Consider the following 27,870-nt stretch of genomic DNA (forward strand, 5'->3'; position numbering starts at 1 on the left):
CTGTGGGTGAATTTTGATTCTTCACTTAACCTAAACAAGAGGAAATGATGGGTGGATCTCATTTCTAGAGAACCAGAGTAAAGATGTTACGAGCGGCGTCAATAATTCCAACTTTCTTTGCAAGCCTGATTCAAGGTGAGAGAGGCATTAGCTATACGCTATGCAATCACTCATACACTGCTCAATGGATATAGTTTATGTGTACGACAGATTGGCCTAAATCCATTCCCCAATTCCAGGAACTCTCTGTTGAGGATGTTATGGGCTGTACACATGTTTCTAGCTCCTATTTACTTGCAACAGAAGACTAATCCAATGTTGGCTGGGCCTGTATCCAACAGTGGCGTCTCTTCGCGGTTCACGGCTCAAGGCAAAACTGAAGCATAAAGCAAGCAGCAAAGACTACTTCAACCGTAAGATTATTCCAAGCTTCAAAACCAAAAAATAATCACTCTAAGATGCTTTCTATTCCACTAATGATGCGGTTCACGGTAGCTAGAAGGATTGTGTCACAAGAAAGCACTAGTATATATTGACTTCCAAGAAATCAACAACATCATCATTGACTTTGGATGGCACATTTCCTTCCTAAAAAGTCACCAGATACTTAGAAGAAGGCATTACCATTCATCAATCTGTCTCTGACTTTGGCTCCATAACTGGACCATCAGAAATCACAATTTTCTTCCCTTGTCTCTGTCACACAATAAATTAGTTCTTCCACTTCCTTCTGGAGATCTGAGACACTGTCATTAGGGACTCTGTTTTCTCCTCGTTTTGGTTTTAAAATCAGAGTTGCAACCTTCCTTTTTCTTTACAAATTTTGAATTCACTCCCCTTTACTGGCAATCAAAAGAAGCTCTAAGAATGTCTCAGCAAACACCTATATCACCATGATTTTAAAGCTCTATATTAGAAGCCAGTGAATTATTTCAATTAAAGATCAGAAATTCTACAATTTGACTGTCTCCTGGAGAGATATATACATCATGACTGTACATCTTACAACTGGAGAGGTCTTTACAATTTAGGAATTGATAATCAGAATTATTATCAACAGAAAAGCAAGAAAATAAGAATAATAGAAGAGAAAACCCATCAGCATGATCTAAAGTTGTATCTGGTGCCCAAAAGTGTTCTCGCCACTGTAGGTAACATAGAGGAATCCATCTTCATCCTTCTTCTCGTCATATATGGCAGACATTATCGACCCTGTTCATAAACACAGGCAAATAAAAATTTCCTTATCTCAGGGCATAGCTGCTTCAGAAGATTCTCTTTTCCAGGCAAAAAAAAGGAAAGAGAAAGATAAGAGAGGGGGTGTTGCAAGGAAGCAACACAAAAGTGTAAGACAGTTACCAGTTGGAGGGAGGACATTGTCCACAAAAATGAAGATTGCCTTTTCAGCATTCAATTTGATTCTTTTGCGAATTACGTAGACAAACTGGCCCACAGTCAAGTCAGCTGGGACTAAGTACCTGCAAATTTCTTCCAGGTTATCTCAAAAATATCGTACCAATTGCAATGATATTAAAACCAACAGTGCAATTCAAAATGTCTGGTAATAGTTACATTCTTTTCATTTCAGGTTGTTAAACATCAAAATAAATGCTACCAATTAAACAAATAAAAAATAATAACTTAAGAAGAAGCAAAACCTTGTCAGGCAAGAGGATGAGGCTTACTTTTTCTTATCAATGTTTGGAATATCACTTTTCTCGGCCTTCTCCACGATCACCTTAAATTTATAAAAGACAAGCACAAGCTAGTCAGAACAGTATCCCAGTAAAGAAATTAGGGAGATCTTATGCGATTATTTCAAGAGAGATCTTCAAAGGAGGAACACCAACAAAGACCCTTCTTAAAACCCTCCCCAACACTTACAAGGAATATTTGAAATGATATAGATATCACTTGAGCAGGAAACACTGTTTACTAAAACAACAAACATACAACAGCAATAACCGGACCCAGATTCTGATTAAATGACAACCAGAACATAAGAAGAGCAGGTAAGTAAAAGGTTCTAAACAACAGTTCTAGTAACATGTGTCAACCCCTTGATTGTTATGTGTAACAGGGATCTCAAACCAGCCCACCATAAGCATAAAGAGCATAAACTTGTGAACCCTTCTTCCCCCTGCCTCATCCAATGTTCCAACTCCTCTCTGTGATACATTTTCTTGCCATTCACAGTTGCTACAAAAGTTTGCATAAGCCTTGACCAAAGGTGCTGGAAAGGTGCTGGAAGCTTATTATCCATAATCCACAAATTGTTGGTGACAGAACGTGAAAGTTGAGACTAACTACTCAAAAGACGGCTTAAATATCTAACATTACATCCACTCTACTAGAAAAGACAATACAAGATTAAATAGTTCCCACTCATTATAGAATCAAGTAACTCCAAACAAACCTTTTCTTAACGAGATCAAATGGGAAACACATCAAGCAACAGGATTCATGTTCAATAAGATCCTAAACAGATGTCAAAAGAATTTCTGACTAAAAATTAGGGAAATAATTAGTTGCTGATGTAGCAATCTAAAAACAAACACTAGATGAAAACTGTGTTTCAAGTAAAACGCAATGAAGTACAGGAATTGCCCTTGAAAGCACCCGATGCTCTCACACTTAAGGTTGATATGGTGACAGAAAAGCTTCCTACAAGAGTAAATAATAGAGAAATCCTAACCATATAAGGTATTCAAGACATCATAATGCTAGCAAACATAAAAAACTAATCCAATAAGATCCCAATATAACTTACAAAATCAGTTACATGGTTAGCTCACAAGCTAAGCCAGCTAATAAAAAGTTGAATTCATCAAATTAAGAAAAAATGTTACAATGTTTTCTCCTTCTTTTGGGGGGGATTGGGGTGGAGAAACAAAGGATCATCAACCCCAAAGCTCCAATATGCAGAACAACATATATTTAAAAATTAAAATTAATTCTATCACTATAAGGGCCAATGCACCGAAATTACCGACATGGTGTTGCAATTTTTTTGCTTCCACAATGATAGTCTAAAGAGAATAATACATGGGAGGAAACCAACAAGGTTTGAACAATAGTAGATTATCTACTCTGAAACCTCGCCAAAGATCATCCGAGAAATTTTAAAACTAGAGTAATTAATGCCAAGAATTTCATGTTATTAGAAGTTTAAGGCTAACTTCTCACCGGAATTCTGTCAGGATATTTCTCCCTGATTCTGGAAGCCTCGGCACGTCTCTTCTCTGAGAATAATAAGGGAAGACGTTATCACTCCACCGTATTAAAAACAAACTAGCCAATTAACACAAACACCCATACATACCCAGGTCATGCTCTTGCTTGAAGTAACTCTTTGCCATTCCTTCCTGAAAGTGTTGCTAAAGTAAAATTAAACCTGTAACCAAATTAGCATATTAACACAAAATAATCAAAAGTTCAAATATTTCGGGGAAATAAAATCACAAAATACTTCGCAACTGAACAACAAAATCAAAAAGTTGGAGAAGCCAAAAAAGACTGATCAAACAGCAATAAAGTTGTAAATTATTCAATAACAGATTCCGATCAAAACTCATCAAAAACAGGAAAAGATTACTACTACTATCGACTAACCAAGAACACACCAACTTCAGCAGAGAACCAACAGAAAAACCCAATTAACTCTAAAACCGATCATCGAAGAAATAAAAACAGAAACCTGCAGAAAGTCGGATAGAAATTCAGACACAGGAAAAGACTACTACCACGACTAATCAAGAGCATACCAAGTTCAGCAGAGGACCAAGAGAACAATCCAATTAACTCCAAAACCGATTGTCGAAGAAATAAAAACAGAAATTGAAGCAGATAGAAGGATAGAAAAATCACATACGTAAAGAGAAACCAAAAACCTAACCTTTTGTTTTGAAAAAAAGGAGAGAACACGATTATGATTGAGCAGAAAGGAGACGGAGCCTAAAATATTAATAACAATAAGAGGAAGTGATAAGAGTCCTTCGTGTGACCGTGTCCTCCAAGTTCGCTTCTCGATCTTCGTTTACGTCTTCCCCAATCCATTTTTCATTTGACCATCTTACCCTTTGGCTTATCCAATCCTTTACTTCTTCTCAAGGTATTTGACAAGAATAAATTGGCATCTAGGTCACAATATTCATTTATGAAAATTGAAGGTCAGTCTCCAAAAGAAAAAAAATCCTGGTGTTTTAGAATATTTTTTAGAGCATCCTCGTGAGATCCTCCCACCAAAGTATTTTTATTTCTTTTTTCGCACATTTAGATTACATCTCTGGAGTAGTTTTTGTAATTTAAATATTTCATGAAAAAAAAACCAAACCCTAATCTCTTCGGTGATTGCCATAGGTCAACTCTTTGATTGTATGATAAAATCTTTATACCTTGCATTGATGCACAACCATGATGGTGTATTTTTTAATTGTTACATTGGTATTCTGTTGAAAACATTACTTGCAATGTAAAGGGATTACTAAAAAAAATGATTTATTTAAAGGAAGGTTCCCCACGCTACAGGTGTCGGAGAATCTATGATGTGATAAATAATAATATTAATAAAGAATAGTGGGAAAAAACTTCAATGTTTTTTCCAGATAAACAAAAGATTTAGATTTCGTGGGAGAAAGAATAAGCATTAATTTTATGAAAGTTAAAAAGAAAGGAAAGAAGACTCGGCATGGCAACTAGCCCTTGAGGAGGAGACGGCAGCATGTATTCTTTACTTTTTAATGTGAAATATTAAGCCTTGATCCCACCATATTACCCATCTTGCATTACTTCCTTAAAAATTCTTTTTATTAATTAAAAAATATAAATTTATTGAATAGGATTTTAATCATTTTATTGAGGGAATAGATTCCTTCTGTTTTTAATTTTGGTCTGTATAGAACCTACAATGTCTGCAATAGAAGGAAGAGTGAACGTCATTGTTACTATATAAAAATGATAAAATAACATAGCCTGGCTATCCAGCTTCCATGTATTATATAAGATAATGCAAATTAACACCAAATTCCTTCTATAATCATAAACGCATTCTATATTTCCTTAAATGCGTTACACTAAACTGCCTACGGTCAGGATTTAAAGTGCTATCACTCGTTTTGTTTTGCTTTTTTCTGTTTCAGTTAGTATAGTTCAGAAAATAAAAACCAAAAATCTCGATCTCCAGAATTGATCCTCACCATTGGCAGCTCAGCACTGAAGCCAAATGCGGGTTTCAAATCATTAAAATCAGTTCAAAAGCAACACCTACCCTTCTCTAACTAGAAAAATTCAACGACTCTACTTCAGTTTGTATTGAAACATACATGGAAGGGGCACTAGGTCCAGGTCGGTAAGAATTGGTATCTACAGAGCTACAATCAAAATGCAGTCACGCTGAAAAGGTTCACTCATAATTTTTCTGCTACGTAGATCCACCACCATGGCCAGTTCCAACTTCCAGCCAAAATGCAATGCTAAACAAGGTCGTCTCTCTCTATTCACGCTTCATTTGAAAAAGAATCTGACCATGCTTTCCGTTGAAGAATCTGATCGGAAGTGGATGATTCGCCCAATTCAAAAGAATGGCACCACCTACTCTCAATTCCAAATGATAATTTTTTCTTCCTCTTTATAGAATCAGTGTCAATCATGTTTCATCTTCAGTCTTGCCATGGTCTTCCATACCAACTAATAAAATAGCAGAAAATCAATGAAACTAACCTCTCATAGCAAAATCTTTAAGTCTATTAAATCAAAAGAAGGGGGAAGAAGAAGAAGAAAGAAAAAATATTTGGCAAAACTTTTGCCCTTCTTTCCGCTTCCATTTCTAATAACGTGGAATGTACAACCAAAACTTGCAATACCGACCGTTACTAAGCAAAACAAGTCTCCTGGGTTTTTTTTAATGACATGTACCTACCCAATAAAATGACACATCAAATTGCTATAACGTTATTCCCCTTCCAAGACTCCACATAGGATCACAGCTCCACCTTGAGAAGACAAGATTTGTAAAATCAAGTTTAGATTCACTACTCATATCTGCAACTTAGAATGTCAATAATAATATGATACTTTTGTTAATCTGCAACTTACAAAGCACCAAATATTGTCACAATTTGGTTTAGTCTCCTATATTACTAAACATAATGTATTAAAACCCTGTTACCCCCATCAACGTGAGAACAGCAATTTATTTTCAAAATTACTCTGAATTGCACAATTTTCATGAGCTTTTATCAGAAGCTCCTGATGTAGTATATTGACTCCTTATATACAATACTGAGGCATAAGGATGAATATGGCCCAAGGAAAAGGAAGAAAAAAAATCATACACAAACAGAAAAAGAAAAAGAGGTTTTGGCAGTAAATCCAAGAGCTCTGACCTTCTGGAATTTAGAATATACACTGCTGCTCCTCCTTGAGTTATCTGAGAAAGGAAATTGGTATCCAAGAACCAAAACATACTGGTAATGAAAAATTATATCTGAATAAGATTATTCACAGTAACAGCTACAGAATTTGTTCTCCGGAGGTCCTGCATTATCAAACCACCACCATATAATTTGCAACATACTTTACCTCTCTGGACCTACATCAGTTTGCTTCAATACAATTATATTGTATGTTTCTAATCTTAACCTATGTTAGAAGCCAAAACATCTCTTCAGGATAACCTCTGTCAATCAACACACTGACAGGAATTTAGATGGCAGTTTTATCCCTGGGGGCCCAAAAACCGAACGGTTTCACTTAAATTTTCCAGAGGCAGGGGAATAAAATGAAGCAAAGGTATTAATCAAAACTTGTACGTTTTTGTAAGGAAGGTTTCCCACAAACAAAAGGATTTGCGCAATAACTAGCAACAAAGGGTATACCAGTTGCATCAGGCTCCCACCACTGCAAGGCCTGAGGAGGGTCACAGTGCTGCCTTACCAGCTTTGCGTACAGGCTGTTTCGCATACTGATGGGAGGACCTGGACCACCAGATTTAATGATAATAAAAAGAGCAGCTCTCCAGTTTTAGGACCTGGCACCAAGATTGAACTCAACCAGCTTTGCAGTGAAACCACTATGGTTGTACTGCATCAGCTATCCTATGAATCTTCAAAGATAATCAATTCCAAAGTACTATTTCTGATAAAATCCAGCATAATGCCAACCCCCCCCCCCCCCCCCCCCAAAAAAAAAAAAAAAAAAATGAAACAACCTCTGTAGGATTCACTCCCAGGATAAACAATAGGAACCTTTTAGTACCAACTCTCAAGAATCTTTTTCTAGGCCCACAAAATTTTCTTTTGGTCAGAGGCAAACTGGCCCACAAATTGTTGAGCCTGAAAAACTGGTACTTTGTACCTTGTCTAGATCCCCTATTTTATTCCATAGAATAGAATGGGCTGGACTTTTTGGTCTATTCCCAAATTTCAGACTAGTGATTTAAGTAATTTCAAAAATAGCACTTGATTTGCATTCCTATACCTTTACGGGGATATCAAGGAAAAAAAATTTGAATAATTCTGAGAAAAAATATTATCCAATCTAAATAAATATCCAACAACTAATAAACCAAATTAAATAACTACTGATCTTCAATATTGTTGAAGATTCAACAAGTTCTAAGAAATGAGATTCAACAAGTATTGAGAGAATAATAATTGCCACTGCCCACAAGTCAGGATGTAACAGATAAATTTTTAAAAGAAGGGCAAACCCGGTGCCGGAGGCTTCCACACAAGCAGAGTTCAAGGGGACAATTTCACAGCACAGCCTTACCTCAACAATTTTGCTGAGAGGCTGTTTCAGTACTTTGAACTCAGGCTACAACTGTGACAAAGGAACAGAACCTACATCCGAATTTGAAAAACCAAATTCAGTTCGTATTAGTACTCATTCCCTATTCGACCATGAAATTTACGGATCAGATCACATCTCTATTTCTAAGTGCCAATGCATTGATTAATGAGCACATGCAATATTGGCCAACGAGCTCCTCTCCATGGTCATCGTTCAACTCTTTTCAAAGCATAACGATTCCCAATAAGGATAAGAAAGAGGGGGTTTGGACAATAATTCAATGAGTCTGAAAGACACCACTGAATCCAAGGACATGGCACTGGATGCGAAGTCTTCAAAAATCTCATCTTAGCAATGCCATCGATAAGGTTGTCTGGCTTGACGTACATAACACAAAGCTAGAACAATCAATTCAATAAAAACATTTAGAAACTATCAAGCTAATCGATGAGTTAAAACTTAAAACTAGAGAATACCTGAAAAATTAATTCATCAGGAATATGTGGCAGCACCTCCCGTACTGTGTTAGCCATTGCAAGTATACTTGATATATTGTCATTAGCAGAGGGAGAGACACTTCTAAAAGTTAAACCACCACTATTTCCAGCATATCCTCCAGCAGTTGGAACAGCTGGAACAGAGGAACCGGGAAAAGCCGAAGGGTGGGCCACAGACCAAAGGCTCCAAGGGGAGTCTTCAAGAGCAGTCTGGGCATAATTTTCGCCTACAGATGTGAGGTGTCTCACCATCATCTGAACTCTGCCCAGTCCAGCTGATCTAACTGCAGTAGAAGGGCCAGCACCATCAAGGCCCTGGCTTGGCCAAGGATGAACCCAACTTGAATCAAGCCCCACCCCCCTAAAAAACATGCAAAAGATATCAATGATTATTAAATGAGTAGCCACATACAGTCAATTTGAATAAATAGAACAAAAGCAAAGGAACTGAACCTCCATGGGAAGCTTTCTGAGGGGTTCAGTTGCAGGTTTGACAATGCCCCAACAGGAAGTGCATGTCCAGATGTGTTTTGCCACTCTGATCATGAACCTATTTGATGAGCAAGCTGCTCATTATCTGTTACATCTCCCAAATGGGGACTAGTATTTTCTTCTGGTCTCACCACAAACAGTGGCCTTCGACATGTAGGGCAGGAATGAGTCTCGCTCAGACCCTGATCTAACCAGGAATTGTTAACAAAAAAAAGCAGTCAGCAGAAAATTAAACTTTACCATGATTGCAATTAACCAAAGTAAGGGTTATTTATGATGAACAGTTAAGATCAACAGATCATACAAAGACCGCAAGATGAAAAAGGTGACTGCAAGATAGCCTTTTAGCCTTTGCCATCGGTTCCTGTTGTTCAAACTTTGTCAAGTCCAGAAGTCCCAGCTGTGAAACAGAAATTGAGCACCAATGTGAAAAGTGAATCTTACTTTACAAATGCACATTTCATCATCATATGCTTGTATCTCTTCAGAAGTCGCATCAGGAAGAGCCTCATGAAGGGCACTTAGAGCTAACTTCAGCTTGACAAATCCTCTAATTCGCTTAAATATGGTACTAGCCAAAGCCTGTTCATGGTACTTGGGTCAATAATAAAAAGTAACATGAACTGCACACATCATCAAGATTCAAATCAGAGTGTTGATGCTTGATAGAGAAAAAAGAAGTTAACAACAGTACTCACGCGTATATTTAGGAAGAGAATGCATCCACAATATGGAATGCCATGCCATGAAGCCACCAAATAAATATGCAAGTAATGACCAAGGGACGTTAACAAGATCATCATGTCTAAGGAAAAACAAAAATTCCGAATAAGAATGCCCTTCCATTCCCATAAAGAACCTACAGTCAATACTTCCCAGTCAGAAAACACAACCAAAGCAATTTCAGAAACAACATTTAATAGAACTACAAGATACATTATCTGCCAACACATACTGCACCAGCCCGCCCCAGGGGGGAGGGGTACACAATACCATTGAAACATTGAAAATATTTTCCTTCCTCTTTCTTTTTTTTCTTTTCTCCCAGCACCACCATTTGCTATGTCGACCCAAGAGTTAGAACAATTTGAGACCTTTATGTGTATTATATATTTAAATGAACATATAATAAGTTGCTAGCCTTTTCTGTGTCATGAGTTCTGTACTGCTAGAGTTTTTTATATGCTCTTGTAATAAAGAGCACATTTCTCATTCTCAATTTCTAATAGAGTAACTTCTGAACAAATGCTATTAAGCTGATAAGAAAATTTCTAATTACCTGCTGCTGTTCTATCAAAAAGTTGGGATCCATGACAATCTGTGCTGTTATCCGCTGAATGACGGTGCCATATATCAAGTAACTGAAATCCATGAACCAGAATGGCCTGCAAGTTAATTTGCATTCCAAGGAATCAGTGAGGTTTTGAATTCTTCAGAAGCTTTGAATGACCACTAGAAAGCTTCAAAAAGAGGAGAGAATGAAAAGAGGTCAACCTATTACCTGCAATGTCTCAAGCAATACCCAGTGGTTCAAAGAACAGCAGCAGAAACATTGTTGAACCCAAGGTTTTGTATATTATAAGACACAACTTTATCCTGTGGGCCAACAGTATATAATACATAAGAGACATCAAAGTTGTACCGGGTCCCATAAGACAACATAGCATCATTAAACAACTACGTAAGTGTTTTTGAAAGTAAAAATGAGGCATAAGACTATTATTCATGAGGCTTATAATAATAATGAAAATAAAACTGAAATGACCATTACAAATTTATATTGCTTAAAAGAAGATGACCAAAGAGCATAGCCTAATGAGGCATACTATGAAACTTGGTTTCTTGTTTCATGGACAACCTAACCAACAACATTCAAGATGAGGTCCCATGGTATGCTCTTTGCCGGTGTTTCGCTTTGGAACAGCTTTGGAATCAAGATGACTCAAGATTAGTAGAATAAACTAGGTGTATCGTGTTAACTTCGCCTATGTGGTGATAGTACATATATTGTACTACAGTTTTAAATACCTAGGTTGAATCATAAATAAAAGAGGCACTGAGATGATGTTTCACATAGAATTGAAGTATGACCATCTGATTTCAAAATATAAATATTTGAACTTCCTCAAACCCCTAAACAAGAACCCTCATATCTTCTAATTTAACCATCTAACCCCAGCCAAACTTGGGGGGATCACCCTTGTACCATTACCTACATTCCCTCCAAGTTTTGCCCTATTCCCATACTTTTTCATTCCATTTCTCAAGGAAATGTCCCATGCAACATTCTAAATCTCTCCAATATTAACACCACATCATCCTTGCTACTCTTTCATTCCAATTAATTCAACCAGGGAATTCAAAAGTTACTAACCAAATCTATCCTAACCAGCAAAATCATCCCATCACAACCCATATCATAAAGAACCCCCATATCTCATAACCAAAATTTCAAGAAACCCTTTCTTGGTCCCATATGTGCTAGTTCTCTTAAAAGACCTTGGAAGAAGTAACCCTCATTAAATTGATGCTACACCAAGTCGGTAAGGTGCCACCAAGGCAGATGTCAAGGCAAGTGTGGCCATTTGAGTGTCAGTGCCCCTTCCCCCTTCTTTTCTAAAATAATACACCAAACTTGGGGGTTGACTCTTTATCTTTTGGAATTTTATGTATTCAAGTATTTTTATAGGATTCAAATAGGGGATATTTTCTTTTCTATGAAAAACATCTTTAAGTAAATGAAATACCAAATATAAAAAACAGTTTCTTATGTGATATTTGGCATCAACAAATGCCAAATTTGGGACTGCAGCGATTACACTTGTGTGCAAGGCACACTACAGTAAGGCAACAACTGCCTAGGCTGGACACCTAAACGGTGCCATGGCAATGCCTTGACAACTATGATTGGTTCTCCCGCCTCTCCCTCTTTCAACTTCACATTTCTGTTGAGTTTTTAGTCATTATCAGGTCATTTTTGAAGGGCATTTTAGGTGTTGCTGGTTCCCCGGTGGGTGGAAATAAAAAAAAAAGGTTGGGGCTTTTTTTTTTTCGGGGGGGGGTTTTTGTTCATCTTTTACCATTTCACACCTTTGACTCCATTCTTCAGATTTTCAGTTACAACAACTTTCCTGGCCCTGTATATTCAGGCTTCCACCAAGTAATACACTCTAGAACACAGAAAACGTATTCTCTGAGCAAACTTGTATCGGGACTATCTATGAGAAATTTTTAAAAAGCCGGTCTCCTACCCGAAATCGTAACCAACAAGCCGAACCTTGTCCTGTTCAGGGTGCTTCAACCTTCAGCGGTCTCTACCACTGCTTGGACATCTGTGACGATACGTGTTACAGATAATATAATATACATAGTTTCCTCAGGGACTAGTGTTCATCGCTTCCAACAATTTTATGTCTAATACCTTCAGGAACAAAGAACTTCAGCCATTTAACCACTGCTCTTGAATCTTTGGAGGGTTACATGGAATAAATATCCCTGCAATGCAATGGGTACACATTATCTACCAATGATAACAGTGACAAGCATTGCATTACTTTAAAAATCCCTGTACTTTCGTGCTGTAGTTTTTCAGGTAATTAGCCTTTTTTAGTTGTGAGTGTTATCTTCAACCATTGTCATCAGACCATCCAGCAAGACAGTGATCTCATCGTTCCGCTTGTGAACCAGCTCCCTTCTTTTTTTTTCTTCCCTTTCCCCTCCCCTTCCCTTCCCTTCCCGCCTAGTGATCGAACTAAACACGTCATAACTTAGTGGTCAGAAATGTCTATGCTTGATGCTTGATGATTTACAGTCGAGAATCTCCATATGGTCTTATTGACTAGAAGCTTATCAGGTTCCTGTGTTTATTTGTATGTGTGGGAATGTTTCAGTACTTCTGGGACATTATTAGGATGTATATGTGTTTACTAAGTGAGAACCTTGGGATTAAGCTGTGTTCCCAATAACGTTGAGTTACACCGGATCAGCTTAGTCCTCATCTTTTGTGCTTATCATCGATGGTTACTCTCCAGATGCGTACCTTGGTGTGTTGTCCCGATGACATTACTTTGGTAGTAGACAACCTAGAATCAATGCCAACCGTCATGTCAGCTTGATCAGATAGTAGCACACACACATATTGAACTTTAGCACTTTGGATGGATAATGATCATCTGTCCACATTTTTACATTCAGGTGTTTGGGAAATTGGACACCAAAGGTACAAGACAACATCAGATGCCTAGGTGTCAGTAAAGTGCCAGGACACCTTGGAGACTTCTTGACAACTGTGGATAAAAGGGTGAAACTAGATGAAATGGAGATTCCATAAAGTGACCTTTTAGGTATCTTGGATCAATCATGAATCATCTATGGATGCTAATATATAGAAGATGATCTCTCTCGAGGAATTAACGTGGGTTGGATGAAGTAGAGAGGTACATATGAAGTGTGATACGATTTTCTAAGGAAAATTTTGTAGGACAATCATAGGACCAGCTATAATGTATGAGGCAAAGCATTGAGCACTTAAGAAGATTCATGAAGATAAGCCAAGTATAGCAGAGATGAGGATACTAAGATGGATGAGTAACAAACCAGAAGGATAAAATAGGAACCACCATGTTAGAGCTGGTTTGGGGTTGCCTCAATTGAAGATAGTTCAGAAGTTGTTTGGGTGGTGGCCGAATTTTCCAGAAAAGGCCCCCGCCTCTAATTCAAAGGAATGACTTGAAGCAAGGCACTAAAGAGCTAAGTACGCCTAAATGACCTGGGGGACAGTGAGGAAGGCCTGTCATTTAGGTTCCCACCCCTATAGAGTTGACTGGGTAGGATCCATTCCCCACCATTTAGTTGGGATAAAGCTGGTAGCTAATGTTATAAACGCAAAAACGACACAATACCACAGCTGTGACCTGAGCACCGTTGTTAAAGACAACACAAAACCACATGATACTAACACGTTCTAGATTGGTAGGAGACCAACTAGAAGCTGATCTGCTTGAAATGGTAGTTTGTCCAGGTCAAGATACCTGATTTTGGTCAAATTAGGATTAGGTTAAGTTGATATAGGGGGTCAAATTAAGGATAGATTAAGTTGGTCAAGTTTTGATGCATCGCCCCAATAAGATCAAGGTCTTCCGATAGATCACCCTCAAAACTCCTTGTTAGACTAGGTTGAACTAAAATAACTTGTGACTCAACCACTTAACTCTATCTAGCTCTTACGTAGCCAACCCAAATTAAATAAAAGACTCAATAAATTACCAATTCAGGCTCTAACTTATCTCATTAATAAAGTAAATCATTGGTGCAAACAGCAAACAGGGGCCCTCCAAGAGCCACAAGAGGACCTAGCACTGCAAGGCCCATGCGCAGGCCCCTAAGGGTTGTTTTCCCATGTCTTTTAGTTTTTAGTTGTTTATTTCTTTCATTGGATTGTTAATTAAAGAATCCTAATTGGGCTTTTATTTCAGTTAGTGTTTGTAGAGTCTAACTAGGAGTCCAAGAATATTCTAGTGTTGGGTCTCCTAGATCGAGTCTTATTTGGAGTCTTTATGTAATGGCTATAAATTCAAAGCCCAGTTTTTATGTAATGGCTATAAATTTGGAGGTTAAAGCATTTAAACCCAACTAAAAAATTTGAAACCAGATTAAGTGATTTACTTATTGATCCAGGTTAAGTGATCAATGGCATTCTATAAGAAATTTGTAAAATCAACCTGACTAGAAATTATGAAACTTGACCCCTCTTCTACCATCACAAACTTCACAAATTCCATTTCTGAGTCCCCACCAAAAATGTCAGAGTGGGAAACTTCTAACTGGTACAAGAATTCAGACACACTACGTTTCATTTCATTTCTTGTGATCAGGGGAATCTCAACACAAATTATATTGAGATCTTTTATTCTGTAAGAAGTCCATAAAACTCATGCTGGTTGGAAACCAATTAATCTGCATTTCTCCCTATGAATGGATGCTCAAAACTTTATAGAGGAATTACAAATATTGGAATATGGTTGTATACACTTCAGCTAATCTATACTGCTTTTTTCCTCTCTGTACTATTTCTTGTAATCCAAAACTAACTGGAGTAACGAGCACTTGTAGAATTGAATACACAAGTGAACCAGAAACTTTATTTAGGCTATGTTCTTATAAAAACCAACCAAAACTCTCACACGATCACCATATTGCTGAGCCATTATCCAAATCCTGAGGAGCCAAACCATTGGACGTAGAAGGAGACAGCATGGCTGGAAGATTATACTGACTGTTGTACATCAACATCACCATGAATCCCTGTTTACTGCAGAAAACCAAGAAAACCCAAGAAGTCGAGTAAGGAAATCTTTTTGGAGGGAGCTGATAGAAACTAAACAGGAATAAGAATCACCAATGATTTTCATTTTATCTAAAATTTCTTTCAGAGAGGAGGAAAAAATTAAACTCTTGAGCTTATTGGACTAATTTTTTAACAAACAATCAGAGAGCGACTTACAGAATTGAAACAGAAGATTTGAACTATCATCTCATCCAAAGTAAAAAGATTTGATATCTCCTTACAAAATTGAAACAGAAGATTTGACCATCTTCTCTGTACCTTACATTCTCCAATGGATACACTTGTCTGAAGAAATTCACGATTTCTTCACTAGGATATGGAGTCGCTGTTGAAAATGTTTTTGTTGATCGACGGTCCCGCCGCCTATTTGGGAGTCTTCCTTCTTCTTTTCAAGTCTCTGCTTCTGCTCTGTCTTCTTCTCCCGAACTTTCTCGAACTTTATGTTTTTCGATTCTTCAATCATCTTCAGTTCCTGATGGCTCGTATGACGACGGGTGCTTGGCATCTGATCTCAAGGCAGGATGACTAGGGAATGTCACCAAACTTGGGATCAGTTGCAAGCCCCGGTCGTCATCAGGAACTGAAGATGATTGGAGAATCAAAGCGGAAAGTTCTAGAGACGAAGACCAGAGCAGAAGCGGTTTGGAGAGGAGAGCGGCTGGGAGATGTTCTGTGTGTGCTTCGGCTTTGGAGCGGAAAGATTTGATATCTCAGAGCGCAAGTTGGGTTTGTTAGCGTTATGGTCGTGCTCAGTGAGCACGTTGCGTGCTTACCTGCCCCGTCTCTCACCCTGCTCCCGCCCCCACGCTCGCCGTCTGCGGGCCCCGGGAGCGCCCTCCCATACCGCCTCTTCTCCCCTCTCTGTCTATTTCTCCGTTCCTTTTTCCGGCTCCGCCTCCCTCTCCTGTCTCTCCGCTCCCATCTCTGTCTCCGTCTCGCCTCCCCGCTTCCACCCCGTCTCTGCTCTCCCATCCCCGCCCCCCCTCCCCGCCCTCCCCCCCCCCCCCCCTCCCGCCTCCCCCTCCCGCGCTTCCCCCCCCCTTCCCCCCCCCCTGCGCTTTGTTGTTTCCCCCCTCCCTGTTTTGTTGTGTTTTTTTTTTGGTTTCACATTCTTCTTTGATCCCGTCGCCCTTTTCCCCGTCGTTCCCCTTCGTTCCCCTCCCTTCTCCCCCCCCCCCCCCCCTTTTGTTGGTGTTCTGCCACGCTCTTTTATCTCCCCCCCCCCTCCCCCCCATTGCCCCTCTCTCTCCTTCTTCTTCTCTTCCCCCCTCTGTCCCCGGGCTTTTCTTTTGCTCCCCCTCCTTTTTTTTCCGTGGGGTCCGTTCTCTTCGGCCCTTCACTTCCCGGGCGTGGGCCCGCCCTCCTCCTCTTTGGCCTCCCTCTTCTTCTTCCCTCGGGATGGCCCCCGTCCCCTCTTTTGGGCCTTTCTTGTTCTTGGGGTTGGTCGTCTCTCCCAGCGGCTTGGGTTTCCTCCCTTTCCCCCTCCCCCCCGCTTGTCTTCGTGCCCCGCCCCCTCTCCCGCCGTTCTTGCTCCTCTCGTGGTTCCTCTCCCTCCTTTCCCCCCCGGCCCGCTGGGTTCCCCCTTGCCCCGGGGCCCCCCTCCCCCCTCCCCTTTTTCTTCTTGGGTGTCTCCCCCCCCTGCTTCGCTCTTCCGTTTCCCCCCCTGGTTCCCTTGTCTCTCTGTGTTTTTTTTTTTTTTCTCTTGTTGTTTTCTTTAGCCGTTGCGTTCGCCCCCCCCTCTTTTCCGGGCTTCTTGTTATGGCTCGTCCGTCCCTCCCTGTGTCTTGGTTGTCGCCCCTTTTCCGCCCCGTTTCTTTTTATGCGTCCCTGTTTGTTCTTGGCTGGGTGTGGCTTGGGTTTCTCCGGTTGCTCTCGGCCGTGTCGTCCTTGGTCTCTTCTGTTTCCCCTTATTGCTCCTGGTTGCTTGTGGGGTGCTGTGTGGGGGTTGGTTGCCTATGGACATTAATACTGTATTTTCAACCTCAGAATCATGGTTGCCATGAAGTCAAGTGACTTAATTGAAGGATGGGTCAAGACAGCAGCCCCTATCTCTAAAACAAAGAATGGGGCGAAGGGAGGAGAAAGACAAATAACTGATAAAAGTAACCTCAATAAAAGAGGTTGCTAGCACTGTAACCTAGGTGAAGAATTTGTGTTACAATAGTCGGTTGTAACTGCTGTGGATACAAACAGATTTTCCCATTAATTTTATAGATGCCCGATTTGTCAGGCTGAGTTTGTTTGCAAAGGTGGGGTGAAAAAAAAAAAAAATATGTGGGTCTCATGTGTAGTGGGGGTGAGGGATAAGAAAATGAAATGAAATGATTTTGTGGAAAAGTGATAGTGGTGAGTCTGTGATAGTGGTGGGTCTCACTTTTTACTTTTCTCAACTTTCTCACAAAATCCCAACAAATATGTGGGGTTTTAAAATGGCTTGGTAGGAAAATTAGACTGCCACATCATCAAGCAAGTTTTCTTGATTCAAAGAAACTTGTCTCTCACTTTTCCACCCCAAGCAACCAAACAATCTAGCATTTTGAGATTTAAAGGAAAAGTAAAAGATTTACACATTTTTCAATAAATTTTCCACCCTACTTTTATTCCAGCAAACAAACGCACCCTCAAAGATAATTTATACCAAACTCATAACATTTCTATCCATTTCCTAAAGCTAAATCACTACACACTGCAGTTATATGAGGGGGAGACTCACCCTAGACAAGGTGAATGCGGCTATCAATGACATGGCTTCAATGCCCAACTTATTGCAGCTCCCAAAAGGAAGGTTGGTCTTCTTGCATTTGATCTGACGGTTGACATCTTAGATCTGTTAAATTTCTACTTTCTTAAAGATTGCAGACACTGCTTGGGAAAGGGCTCTTGTAAGTACACTCAATTCATCTTGCATGAGGTAAGGTCATGCATAATTTAGTACACAAAAGAAAACAAAAAATTGTCATGAAAAAAAATCAATACAAAAAATGAAATTTTGAAATGCAAAATATGCTTACACTAATATAAAATTTAGGGGTTTCCCAAAAACAAAAGACATTTAGGGGTCAAAAGTTGTCACTGGTGAATGGTCAACCCTTCTAGGTTAATGTTTGCTCCAAGTAATAACATTTTTATTATTGATCTTATAAGACACAAGATGAAACCCTCCAAATTACCAAATTTATAATATAAAGTTCAATATTGGCCCCAACTCTAAATGTATGGCTCCACCATTCAACATAAGATGCAACCACCCATTTTAACACCAAATTGTTCACCACTGTAGATAATGGATAAAATTGTAATTTTAGTGATCTCGCCTATTCAAACATCATGTATCTAAATATGCTAATTTACTTGTTTGACTGTCAAATGGACCAAGGTATTTTAGGCATGTTATTGATTGTAGTTTAACATGTACAAACAGCATCACCCTTTGCATATAGCTTACGGAACCATAGTCCACTCCAAAATCCATCCTAGACAAGTTACAATGAAATATGTTTGACCAAAAAATAAAAAATAAAGTTACAGTAAAATATGAATTTGAAGGATCGGAGTTGGAGGGCTTTTCCTAATTATCTAGAGCATGCAATAATTGCATAAAAAAGCTACTACATTGAGCTCAACACTAACGGTGAGCATCTACGAGTATACGAGAGTTTGTTGATGTAGAGATGGATGATAAGAATCTAAAAGAAGACAACTTCATGATATATTTGAAATTTGGAAAAAATTAAAAGAGTAATTTTACCCAATCACCCTTTGATTTGGAGCATAACAAATATAAATCAAAGATTTGCATAAGCCTCAACAAATTATTTGTGGTCACAAATCATAACTATATGTTGTAAATTTTTTATATTATTATTATTTTTTTGTATCCGAGGTTCATTTGGGCCAGCTTGCGTGTCCGTCAAGGGTCGAACCCATGACCTTTCCATTGAGAAGTATGGATCTTACCACTCTACCAACCCCGCATTGACCAAATGTTATATTATGTCGAAAATAAAAATAAGCATTATAGTCTATGCTAAACACTTGGAATAATAGAAATTAATCAAACAATTACAAATGCAAATCAAATAAAAAGGACCACTTGCCTGATAATATGTTTCCATGTCCACCGTAGTAAGTTAATTTGTGGGTCCCACTCATTCGCGATCGACTTGAATTATTTGATCATAAAGCCTTTATTCCCGCCGAAACCGAGCGAGTTTTTTTTTTTTGAAACTTTAAAGGTGGGAAGTAACAGAAACGAGGCACATGAGTATCGGAGAGCCTGAAAGTCGAGAAAGAAGAAAACTAAGAAATGGATACGAAGCAAGCTGGTTCTTCGCTTGATTCTTTAATTGATTCGTTCAACACACGCATCTCTGAGTTACGAGAACTTGTGATTGGTCGCAACAGTCAGTAGAACCTAAAATTTGCTCTTGATGTCCTTTTTTCCACCCCCTAATTGAATTTCCCTAGATTGAGAGGCGTTTAATGAATCTTGTTCTTTGCAGTGTACCCAGCAACGTCTGTCTCAGATCTATCGGCATTGGATACGGCAGTGAAGGCGATGGAATTTCAGATCCAGGCCATCAAAGACCGACTACGAGAGGAGACCGAAGCTATCCCCAAAGCCAAAGTACCTATTTTATCATTTACACCTTTCAGTTGCGTTTGTGTGATCATCTGATCGGACCTTAGTAGGGATATTTTCTTAATTGTTTCCGATTGCAGAAACTAGTTGATGCGTCCCTGCGTCAACAAAAGAAGCTCCAACACATGTTTGCTCATATGCCGTCTCGCTTGCCTGAAAGTCTAGCAGTGTCAAGCGGAAACCCTTACAATTGGTAACTTATTTGCAGAAATTTTGTTAATCATTGTTTTGACTCCCGCTTAGGTATTAAGTAGTAGGTTTACCTTTTGGTTTCAGTATGACACAGGAGAACCCCAACCATGCCTTCCATTTTGGGTCCATGAAACTGGAGGAGGAGCCTGTGGCTGCACCCAAGGTAATATAAAATCTTACTTTTGTTTGCCGATACTATGAGGGGTGGAATTATCAAGTCAGGGTGGATGATAGTTAGCATGGTTTCATTGTAAGCCATTAGAACTTTTGTGGAACTTAGAGAGAAATTCCTTGTTGCCCGCAGAATTGGGTTCATAATTTGTTGGGTGTCTTTCTGACATTGTTAATTATGCTCTTTGCTCCTTTGCATTGGACTCTCATTTTAACCAGGTAGTTTAGTCCCTTAAGGTCCCCTATCCTGATCCAAAAGTTTTTCCCTTGATTTAATGCACTAAATTGGACTTTTCTACTTATGTCAGACCAAAGATTGGAATGGCAATTGTATAGATTTCTTAGTTGTTAATTTCCAATACAATTCTCTGGCTTGAATAAGAAATTAACACTTCTGGAAGATAGAGATAATTACCTGGGTCCATTTCATCATTAACTTTAAAGAGCAAACCAACAGAAGCTGAGAGCTACCTTCTCATCTATGGTATTTATAAAAATGATCTCCAATGTTTGGTGAATAGGTTCTGGTTGTACGATCGTCAGTGGTTTAGTTTTTTAAGTAGGGTGTTGCCCCAGAATTTGGTAGAAGAAAGGTTTTCTGTTGGATTGCCTACATATTCCACATTCCTTTTCATATCGTTCTTATATGGTTCGGCGAAGACCTGAAATAAGAACACTGTGTTGTTACATACAGAAAGCTTCATTAGGGTGTATCCATAGACAAATAGTTATTGTCACCTGCTCCTTAAAGATACCTCTCAGTTTTGACTTTTTAAGGCTATTGTTGCACTTCTATTTTGATAGGATTTGCACTTGAAAACTTCAAAGTCAAGCAACGAAGGGCATAATGTTGCTTGTTCCACTTTCCTAAAAATAACAGGCAATTAATGTGTGCTTGAGGCATGATGCTGAAGTTCAGTCTCAAAGTCTAAACTTCCCACACCTTGCGTCATTGGAGAATCTATTTTTCATCGAACCTATGCCATGCAAACTCTGAACACTGCCTAGGGCAATGTCAATTAATATTTTACTTCAAACTTATAGGAGGAAATTTGCAAAAGTTGCACAGTGAAATGGAGTCTTATCAGTGTGGAAGTTGTTTTCTCTGATAAGAAGTCATTGTAAGGTTCTTTTCCAAAAGTAGAAAAAAGAACGTAATTTTACTTTAAAAAAACTAGGGAACCCAATTACTTCTTTTATACTGGTGATGAATAAAAATATGGTTTTCTGGCAAACAGAAGCTGTGCAAAACAAGAATTGATAATTTCATATAAGGTGATAACCAAGCATTACCTGAACTATAACTTCAAGATCACTTTTTCTTGGGAAACATAAAGAGATATTTTCTCCTGCCTCCCTATTTACACGCATAAATACAAGAGCAGGTAGCGAGTCAAGTCATTTAATGTTCGTGCCAGCTTATCTTTATATCATGTGCAGGAGATGCAGGAGAAAAAAGGTCGAGGTTCTGCACCTGTGTGGTACATCACTGGTGAAGAACTTGATTCACTATCATCGTAAGTACATAATACATTGCCATACACTTTTAGAGTATTTTCTGCTGCCTCAATAAATCAAGTTTTCCCGAGCATGTGCTTATTTATCAATAATCACCAAATGATGCTCATTTCTGGTGATGGGAGACATCTTCATGTCTATGTTTATGTTGTTGCCTGTAATAAGATGATGTAACTATTACCTATAGAGGTTAACAATGTGAATTTGCGAATTGCTACCTTATTACCCACAAATTTTGTTTTCTCTACCAAAGTTGTTAATAGGGTTGCTTTTCTTTATTCATAGCAATTCAATCTCCCATCTCTCTCTCTCTCTCTCTCTCTTTTATCCTATGCTTTCCCACTGCCCTTCACATTCTCTTCACTGGTAGACTTGCTCCAGCTTGGGATCTTCCACTGTTCTTAATCCACAAAGCATATCTGCCCATGATAGTTAGGTAGCTGGCGCCACTGATTGCCTCTCCATCTAGAATGCATCACCATTTTGGACTTCTCTTCCAATTTCACACATCACACCTACTGAATCCCTCTCTCCCTAATATTTTACTGAGAGTATCAACTATCAACACGTCAAAAATCACTCTCCAAATCCTCACAGTCCTAAGCCCAATTAAAGAGCTCGCTACTTTGATTCATCATGAAGCCACAGAATCATCTTAGTGTCTGCTGCTGGCAAGCACGAGCTCAGGGAGAAAGCAGAGACTAAGAAGAGATAAAAAGGCAGTGGAGACTGGAGAGATGTTGAAGATGTGCATGTTAGCAAATGCTAACACTGAAAATGGAAATTGCACCTGAGATTTAGCTTAGTGTTGCAGTAGAACACTTACCAAACCACTCAGGGGAAGTTTAATGGCTTTTTCTGGTAGAAACCATGATATCCACTATGACACCCACGCATTAAAGCTTGACATCTTTTAAATCAGGAAAAGCACTACAACACAATTTAGAAGTGGAACCAAGTAAGAGGGCTTTGAACCAACATTGAACCTGTAGATCAAGATTCCAGTTGTATCAGATTTAGAGAAGATGACTTAGTTCTGCTGAGTTCATTCGGTGGTCATTCCTCTTGAGAATGTAACAAAAGCACCAGATAGGGTGTTGCAGACTTCGTTAACCCTGCTGACTTGAATTTCTCGCCAGTTCTGGTTTCTGCGATACTGTGATCAAGGCTTGGCACTGGAACGATTACCTCAAGCCTGCACTGCTCTTCATCTCATGGGCTCCAATGGAATACGAGTCAGCTAACATTTTGCAAGAACTTCTATGGACATTAATACTGTACTTTCAACCTCAGAATCATGGTTGTCATGAAGTCTAAGTGACTTAATTGAAGGATTGGTCAAGACAACAGTCCCTATCTCTAAAACAAAGAATGGGGTGAACGGAGGAGAAAGACAAATAACTGATAAAAGTAACCTCAATAAAAGAGGTTGTTAGCACTATAACCTAGGTGAATAATTTGTGTTACAAGAGTCTATTGTAACTGCTGTGGATACAAACATATTTTCCCATTAATTTTATAGATGCATGATCTGTCAAAGATAATTTATACCAGACTCATAACATTTCTATCCATTTCCTAAATCTGAATCACTGCACACTGCAGTTATATGAGGGGGAGACTCACCCTAGACAAGGTGAATGCGGCTATCAATGACATGGCTTCTTATGCCGAGGCAAATGCCCAACTTATTGCAGCTCCCAAAAGGAAGGTTGGTCTTCTTGCGTTTGATCTGACGGTAGACATCTTAGATCTGTTAAATTTCTGCTTTCTAGTCATACTTGCTATTTGATACGCTGATTAGAGTTTTCTACTTTCTTGAAGATTGCAGACACTGCTTGGGAAAGGGCTCTTGTAAGTACACTCAATTCATCTTGCTCCATGTGATTTTAAATTGTGCAGTATCTTTTTGGAGTAAGAATATGTTGCTCTGAAGACAGTGAGACACAGTATGAGATAGACTTCTGAGTTTCCATACCATCATGCCTACCCTGCACTTCTGCTGGGAAAAATTCATTGTGTTTTCCCTGTGGAATCACTTCAACAAAATGGGTTCTCTTGCCATTGATGCTTTGTGCATTTCGTAGCTAATGATATATTAATTGATTATCAGTGTTCCATTTTACATGCAGGAATTGAGAGATATTGCCAAGGCAGAAGGTGTAAAAGGCAGACATTTTTTCCTGGAAACTGACATAAAAGGACCAGCATTGAAGCTTGATAATACTGGGAAAGCGATTCTGACTGTTAGTTTTTGCTCTTCTTATGAATGATTGATTGACAAGGAGAAGTTGCAGTATCATGTTTTGGTTTGTGATGTACAAAAGCAGAATCTCATAGTATATATACTTAGGTGGAATTTGTTGCACTTTAATTCAATTATCATTCCAGCAGAGAACTTCTCATTTCAACTTTGTTTAGGTAGATATAAAGAATATAGCATAAACAGGATAGAAAATTTTCTAATGACTACTTAGAATAATTTCGCAACTTACTCAAACCATAGTAATCATGGCTCTTTAATTCTACTTCCTTTTTTCAGCCAAATGTTGGTCTTAATTTTTTACCATCTACCTTAAATATTTTAAGTGCCCCTCATGTTTAATGTCACTTGTCACGGATTCTTGTTCTGATTTAGATCCCAAAAAGAAATTTCTTTTCTGATTTCTTTCAATTCATTTATTCCACTTTAGTAATGAATATTTTATTTACTTTACTTCTAACCAAATGGATCCTTCCTTGGGAAAAGAAATTGGATGCCTGGCTGCTAAAAATTAACCAGGACAATTTTTACTGTAGCAGATTTTTATTTGCAGTATGTTGTCCCTATCTTCATTTAGTTATCTGTAAGCATGCCATTATTGTGTAGCGTAATTTCAACTTTTGTAGCTGTGCTGACAGGTACTTCGTCACCTAGGTCGCATAAATGAGACTAGAATTGGGCATCATCGGGTGTTCATCCTTGCAAAGCCACATTGATTGGCTCAGTGGGTTTCTATGTATTTACTCAGAAACTTTGTATCTTTTTTTTGTTGGATCAGTATTATTTACACAGATTTGATGGTTTAGTACACAAGTTTATGGTCATATCTTAGTATATTGGTACAGAATAGGAGAAAAATAGAATAAAGCCTTGTGTTTGACAGACTAAACTAGTGTAAACAAAACAGGAAGTATCAGGAAATTAGTTCATTTTCAGATTCATGAATTTAAATGCTTATTTGATCTTTGCATAGCTCAAGTCAAGTGTTTAGTTTCTTGTATGGCTGTTTCAATTTTTAGAAACTTATTTTGATTAGTTAGAACTCATCAGATAATGGCTTTGAGAAAATATAAAATTAAAGGAAAAACATGATGATGAAATTATTCATTTATGTTTCTATATCTCAAATTCAACTTTTTTGAATCTTTTCTTTTCTTGACCTCCAAAAGCCTTAGGAGCCACAACCGATGGGGTTCAAAACTGATCGAAAGCTAGCCTGAAACAATTGAGGTGGACAGAAAATAGAAAGTGAAAACAGAGGATTCGAAGTTACTCAAACAAGTAGATTTTCAAGGTTTAGACTTGATTAAGTTACATTCTGGACTAACATGGCACTGTTTGGGAGGAAAATCAGACCCAAAATTGGGATTAACTAGACGGTCTAACGGCCTGCAATCTTTAACAGAAGACAGAAACACAACTGGACAGAACTGATATGTAGGAACAGAAACCTTGGAAGAATATTACTAGATCATAGAGAGAACCAAAATTAAAACAAAACCAGGAGAAAGGACACAAGAAACGTGGAATTAAATTCAGAAGGAAATGAATTCAGTTTACCCTGTAAGACATGAAGCCTTTTTTTTGAGAGTATTTGTTAGATATGACCTTATGGCTGGCTGAACTTAGAAAAAAGGGGAGAGAAAGGATGGCAAAAAGGGGATTCAGTTGCTGATTCACCACAGTAACATATGTCTCCATAGAGAACATAAGTTTTTTTTCCGTAGCCAGAATCGTTGGGAGGGTGTCCCTTCTCTTGTGCTTATAAAATCAGAAAGATATGTAATCTAGGAATAAAAACTTTGTAAAATACTAACTGTCTACAAAATGTAGTTACATAACAGAAAAAATAAAGAGATTGTTAACAAAATAAACACAAGGAAGTTTGATGCAATGCATCTATCTGTTTTGTATTAAGCCTCAATGGGCAATACATATAGAAAGAGTTTCCTAATGTGATTATTGCATGGACGGAATACACAACCATGGGGATAGAGTTTCCTAATCCTATTTACATAGAAGGATTATACAGTATCCTATTGATACATTAATAGACAATTAATGAAACGGGTTTACACTCTAAAGGGCAAAATGGACTTTTTGGAAAGCATGAATTTGAAGTGAGGAAATGTGGGGGCAGCTGGTTGGCTGAGTGGGGAAACGGTTGGGCAGGGGAGAGCAATTCTGATTAAGGGGAAGAGGAGAGTAGGTGCGGGGGCTATAGGAGAATTGAGTGAAGAGTTGGGCAGTCAGGTTTCTCTTGGGGGGGGGGGGGGACTCGCCCCTATCATTGTGAGTTCTGTGTCTTTATCTTTCAATTTCCAGCATTGTCCATTAATTTCCAATCAAGTCTTAATCAATTTAATCAAACTTGAAGTTCAGCAGTAGCATTTCCATCCCTTGAATTTTGGGTTCCTAACATACATGAAGGGAATATGGAGCTGGAGATGGGATATACACCATCGCATGAAGTGTCATGACAAGAGAGATTCAAAGTTGGTAATGACTTGGCAACTTTATCTTTTACACTATCCCTAATTTTTGGGCTTATAGAATTGAACCATTACAAAACAAAACTCAACGACTCTTAAGTCCATGGTTCATGCAACCATTGGAATCAAGCTAAACCTAACTTGCTTGAACCATAGGTTCGTATGGGCTAAATAAATTTAACCAAATCCAAAATAACTCATCCTTGTTTTTGGAATTTTGCACCGGTAGCATAAATGGACAAATTCATACCTTGTAGTCAGTATATATCTCATCTTACATATCAATCTGTTGTTAACACCATTTTAGTTTGTGGATATCTGTTGCAGGAGGATTAGAGCTCTTCTTAACTATCAAAGGCCAAGTATTTGTTGCTTTTGATGTCGCATAGGGTTGATTAAGCATGAATCTGTACATTGCTCTTCCTTTAGCTTGGATCTCTATTGCAGTGGAGATGTGTCATTTGTTTTAGTACCTAACTTTTGTTTCCAATGCTACAAGAGTGTATACAATAACATTCAGTTTCATTTGAATTCAATCTGGTGATGTGGGCAGTCTCACAAAGTTTCAGGCTCAGTAAATTGCCGCATAGAAGGAACCTAACCGACGTATCTAATTCTCTAAGCGAAACAACTAGAAAGCTCAATGTGATGATGTTGATGTGTATATACCACATTCACATATGCATGTCAAGTAATAATGATTTCTTATGCAATTATTTTTTCTACGTATTTGTTTTATCTTATCTAGTGGTTTTTTTAACACTACTATTTTTACTGGGGCCTTCTAGATTAGAGCATTGAATCTGATGCATGTCTGTTTATTCCCCAAACGAAATTTGTGTGGCACCCAATCCTCGTTTGTATCATAAGAATGCTCACTTCGTGTGTGATGTGAAGTTCTTGAGCATGACAATCCAATATCAAATAGTGAGAGAATGATGATTTATTCTCCATTTCCTTAGGCACAAAGGTGCCTAATGGCAAATGATCTCATGTAATGTGTTTACATCAGGATGGAAGAGTACTTCATATACTATGAAACCAGCATAGCCTCAGTTCTAATTCTGCTTGTGCCTCACCTATGTAAATTCTGTTGCCCTGGGGATCCAGTTTTCTTTCTTGAGAACATGAAAGCAGAGCAGAGTTATCTCCAAAATCAAAACCAATGGTGTGGCATGTCTTGATGCTCTGAAACCCCCCCCCCCCCCCCCCCACAACCCAGAAAAGGCATACATCTTGATGTCTACTTTACTCAGCAAAATTTTGAGCATCCTTAGTTTGATGTTAAGTTTTATTTTGTTCAACCAAAAAGAGAAGTTCTATTTTCAGAATTAGTATGTGATTCTGGTCCAACACTAAAAATTGGGATAATTTCAGAGACTCCAAACAAATGAAACCTGTTTTCAAGGTGGAAATGTAGAAATGGGAAGTAGCACCACTGAAGAAGGCATAAAACTGGATTCCAT

The 27,870-nt window shown here is 38.5% G+C and overlaps 2 protein-coding genes and 1 pseudogene across 7 annotated transcripts; 1 reads left to right on the forward strand and 2 right to left on the reverse strand.

Moving 5' to 3' along the window:
• Positions 1-894: 894 nt before the first annotated feature.
• Positions 895-4,049, reverse strand: ATG8F (Ubiquitin-like superfamily protein). Of its 3 annotated transcripts, none has more exons than XM_089159641.1 (6): positions 3,872-4,049; positions 3,323-3,394; positions 3,187-3,242; positions 1,686-1,738; positions 1,360-1,478; positions 895-1,212 (listed from the first exon to the last, which is right to left on the reverse strand). In XM_089159641.1, exons 2-6 carry the CDS (start codon positions 3,357-3,359, stop codon positions 1,109-1,111), a joined length of 369 nt encoding a protein of 122 aa, XP_089015767.1. In that variant the 5' UTR covers positions 3,360-3,394; positions 3,872-4,049; the 3' UTR covers positions 895-1,108. The 3 variants fall into 3 exon arrangements, with proteins under 3 accessions (XP_089015767.1, XP_089015765.1, XP_089015766.1); XM_089159639.1 differs by having other exon boundaries at positions 3,896-4,048; XM_089159640.1 differs by lacking the exon at positions 3,872-4,049 and adding an exon at positions 3,765-3,865.
• A 1,739-nt stretch (positions 4,050-5,788) lies between these two features.
• LOC149013493 (E3 ubiquitin protein ligase RIN2-like) lies at positions 5,789-14,635 on the reverse strand (annotated as a pseudogene). The gene is made up of 9 exons (XR_016173866.1): positions 14,547-14,635; positions 10,282-10,376; positions 10,060-10,165; positions 9,479-9,639; positions 9,225-9,362; positions 9,086-9,144; positions 8,742-8,981; positions 8,268-8,649; positions 5,789-6,535 (listed from the first exon to the last, which is right to left on the reverse strand). The product of XR_016173866.1 is annotated as an E3 ubiquitin protein ligase RIN2-like (transcript).
• Positions 14,636-19,378: 4,743 nt separating this feature from the next.
• LOC149013494 (spindle/kinetochore-associated-like protein) lies at positions 19,379-27,410 on the forward strand. 3 transcript variants are annotated; one of them, XM_089160087.1, is made up of 10 exons: positions 19,379-19,529; positions 19,629-19,753; positions 19,849-19,961; positions 20,045-20,123; positions 21,572-21,648; positions 23,255-23,360; positions 23,474-23,503; positions 23,782-23,895; positions 24,551-24,648; positions 26,712-27,410. In XM_089160087.1, the coding sequence occupies exons 1-9, from the start codon at positions 19,433-19,435 to the stop codon at positions 24,626-24,628; spliced, it is 819 nt and encodes a 272-aa protein (XP_089016213.1). In that variant the 5' UTR covers positions 19,379-19,432; the 3' UTR covers positions 24,629-24,648; positions 26,712-27,410. The 3 variants fall into 3 exon arrangements, with proteins under 3 accessions (XP_089016213.1, XP_089016214.1, XP_089016215.1); XM_089160088.1 differs by having other exon boundaries at positions 26,732-27,410; XM_089160089.1 differs by lacking the exon at positions 26,712-27,410 and adding an exon at positions 26,343-26,672.
• The last annotated feature ends 460 nt before the right edge of the window (positions 27,411-27,870 follow it).

This window comes from Hakea prostrata, chromosome 6 (genome assembly GCF_041222555.1).
Source record: "Hakea prostrata isolate BN-2017 chromosome 6, UWA_Hpros_2, whole genome shotgun sequence".
Classification (NCBI taxonomy): Eukaryota; Viridiplantae; Streptophyta; class Magnoliopsida; order Proteales; family Proteaceae; genus Hakea; species Hakea prostrata.

Excerpts from the sequence above, each read along its gene's own strand:
- ATG8F (XM_089159641.1), bottom strand. The coding sequence starts at position 3,359 with ATGGCAAAGAGTTACTTCAAGCAAGAGCATGACCTGG. Across the intron at positions 1,739-3,186 it reads AATATCCTGACAGAATTCCG|GTGATCGTGGAGAAGGCCGA; the intron begins GTGAGAAGTTAG and ends TATAAATTTAAG. Across the intron at positions 1,479-1,685 it reads CCAAACATTGATAAGAAAAA|GTACTTAGTCCCAGCTGACT; the intron begins GTAAGCCTCATC and ends AGAAATTTGCAG.
- LOC149013494 (XM_089160087.1), top strand. The coding sequence starts at position 19,433 with ATGGATACGAAGCAAGCTGGTTCTTCGCTTGATTCTTTAATTGATTCG. Across the intron at positions 19,530-19,628 it reads ACTTGTGATTGGTCGCAACA|TGTACCCAGCAACGTCTGTC; the intron begins GTCAGTAGAACC and ends TGTTCTTTGCAG. Across the intron at positions 19,962-20,044 it reads AGCGGAAACCCTTACAATTG|TATGACACAGGAGAACCCCA; the intron begins GTAACTTATTTG and ends TTTTGGTTTCAG.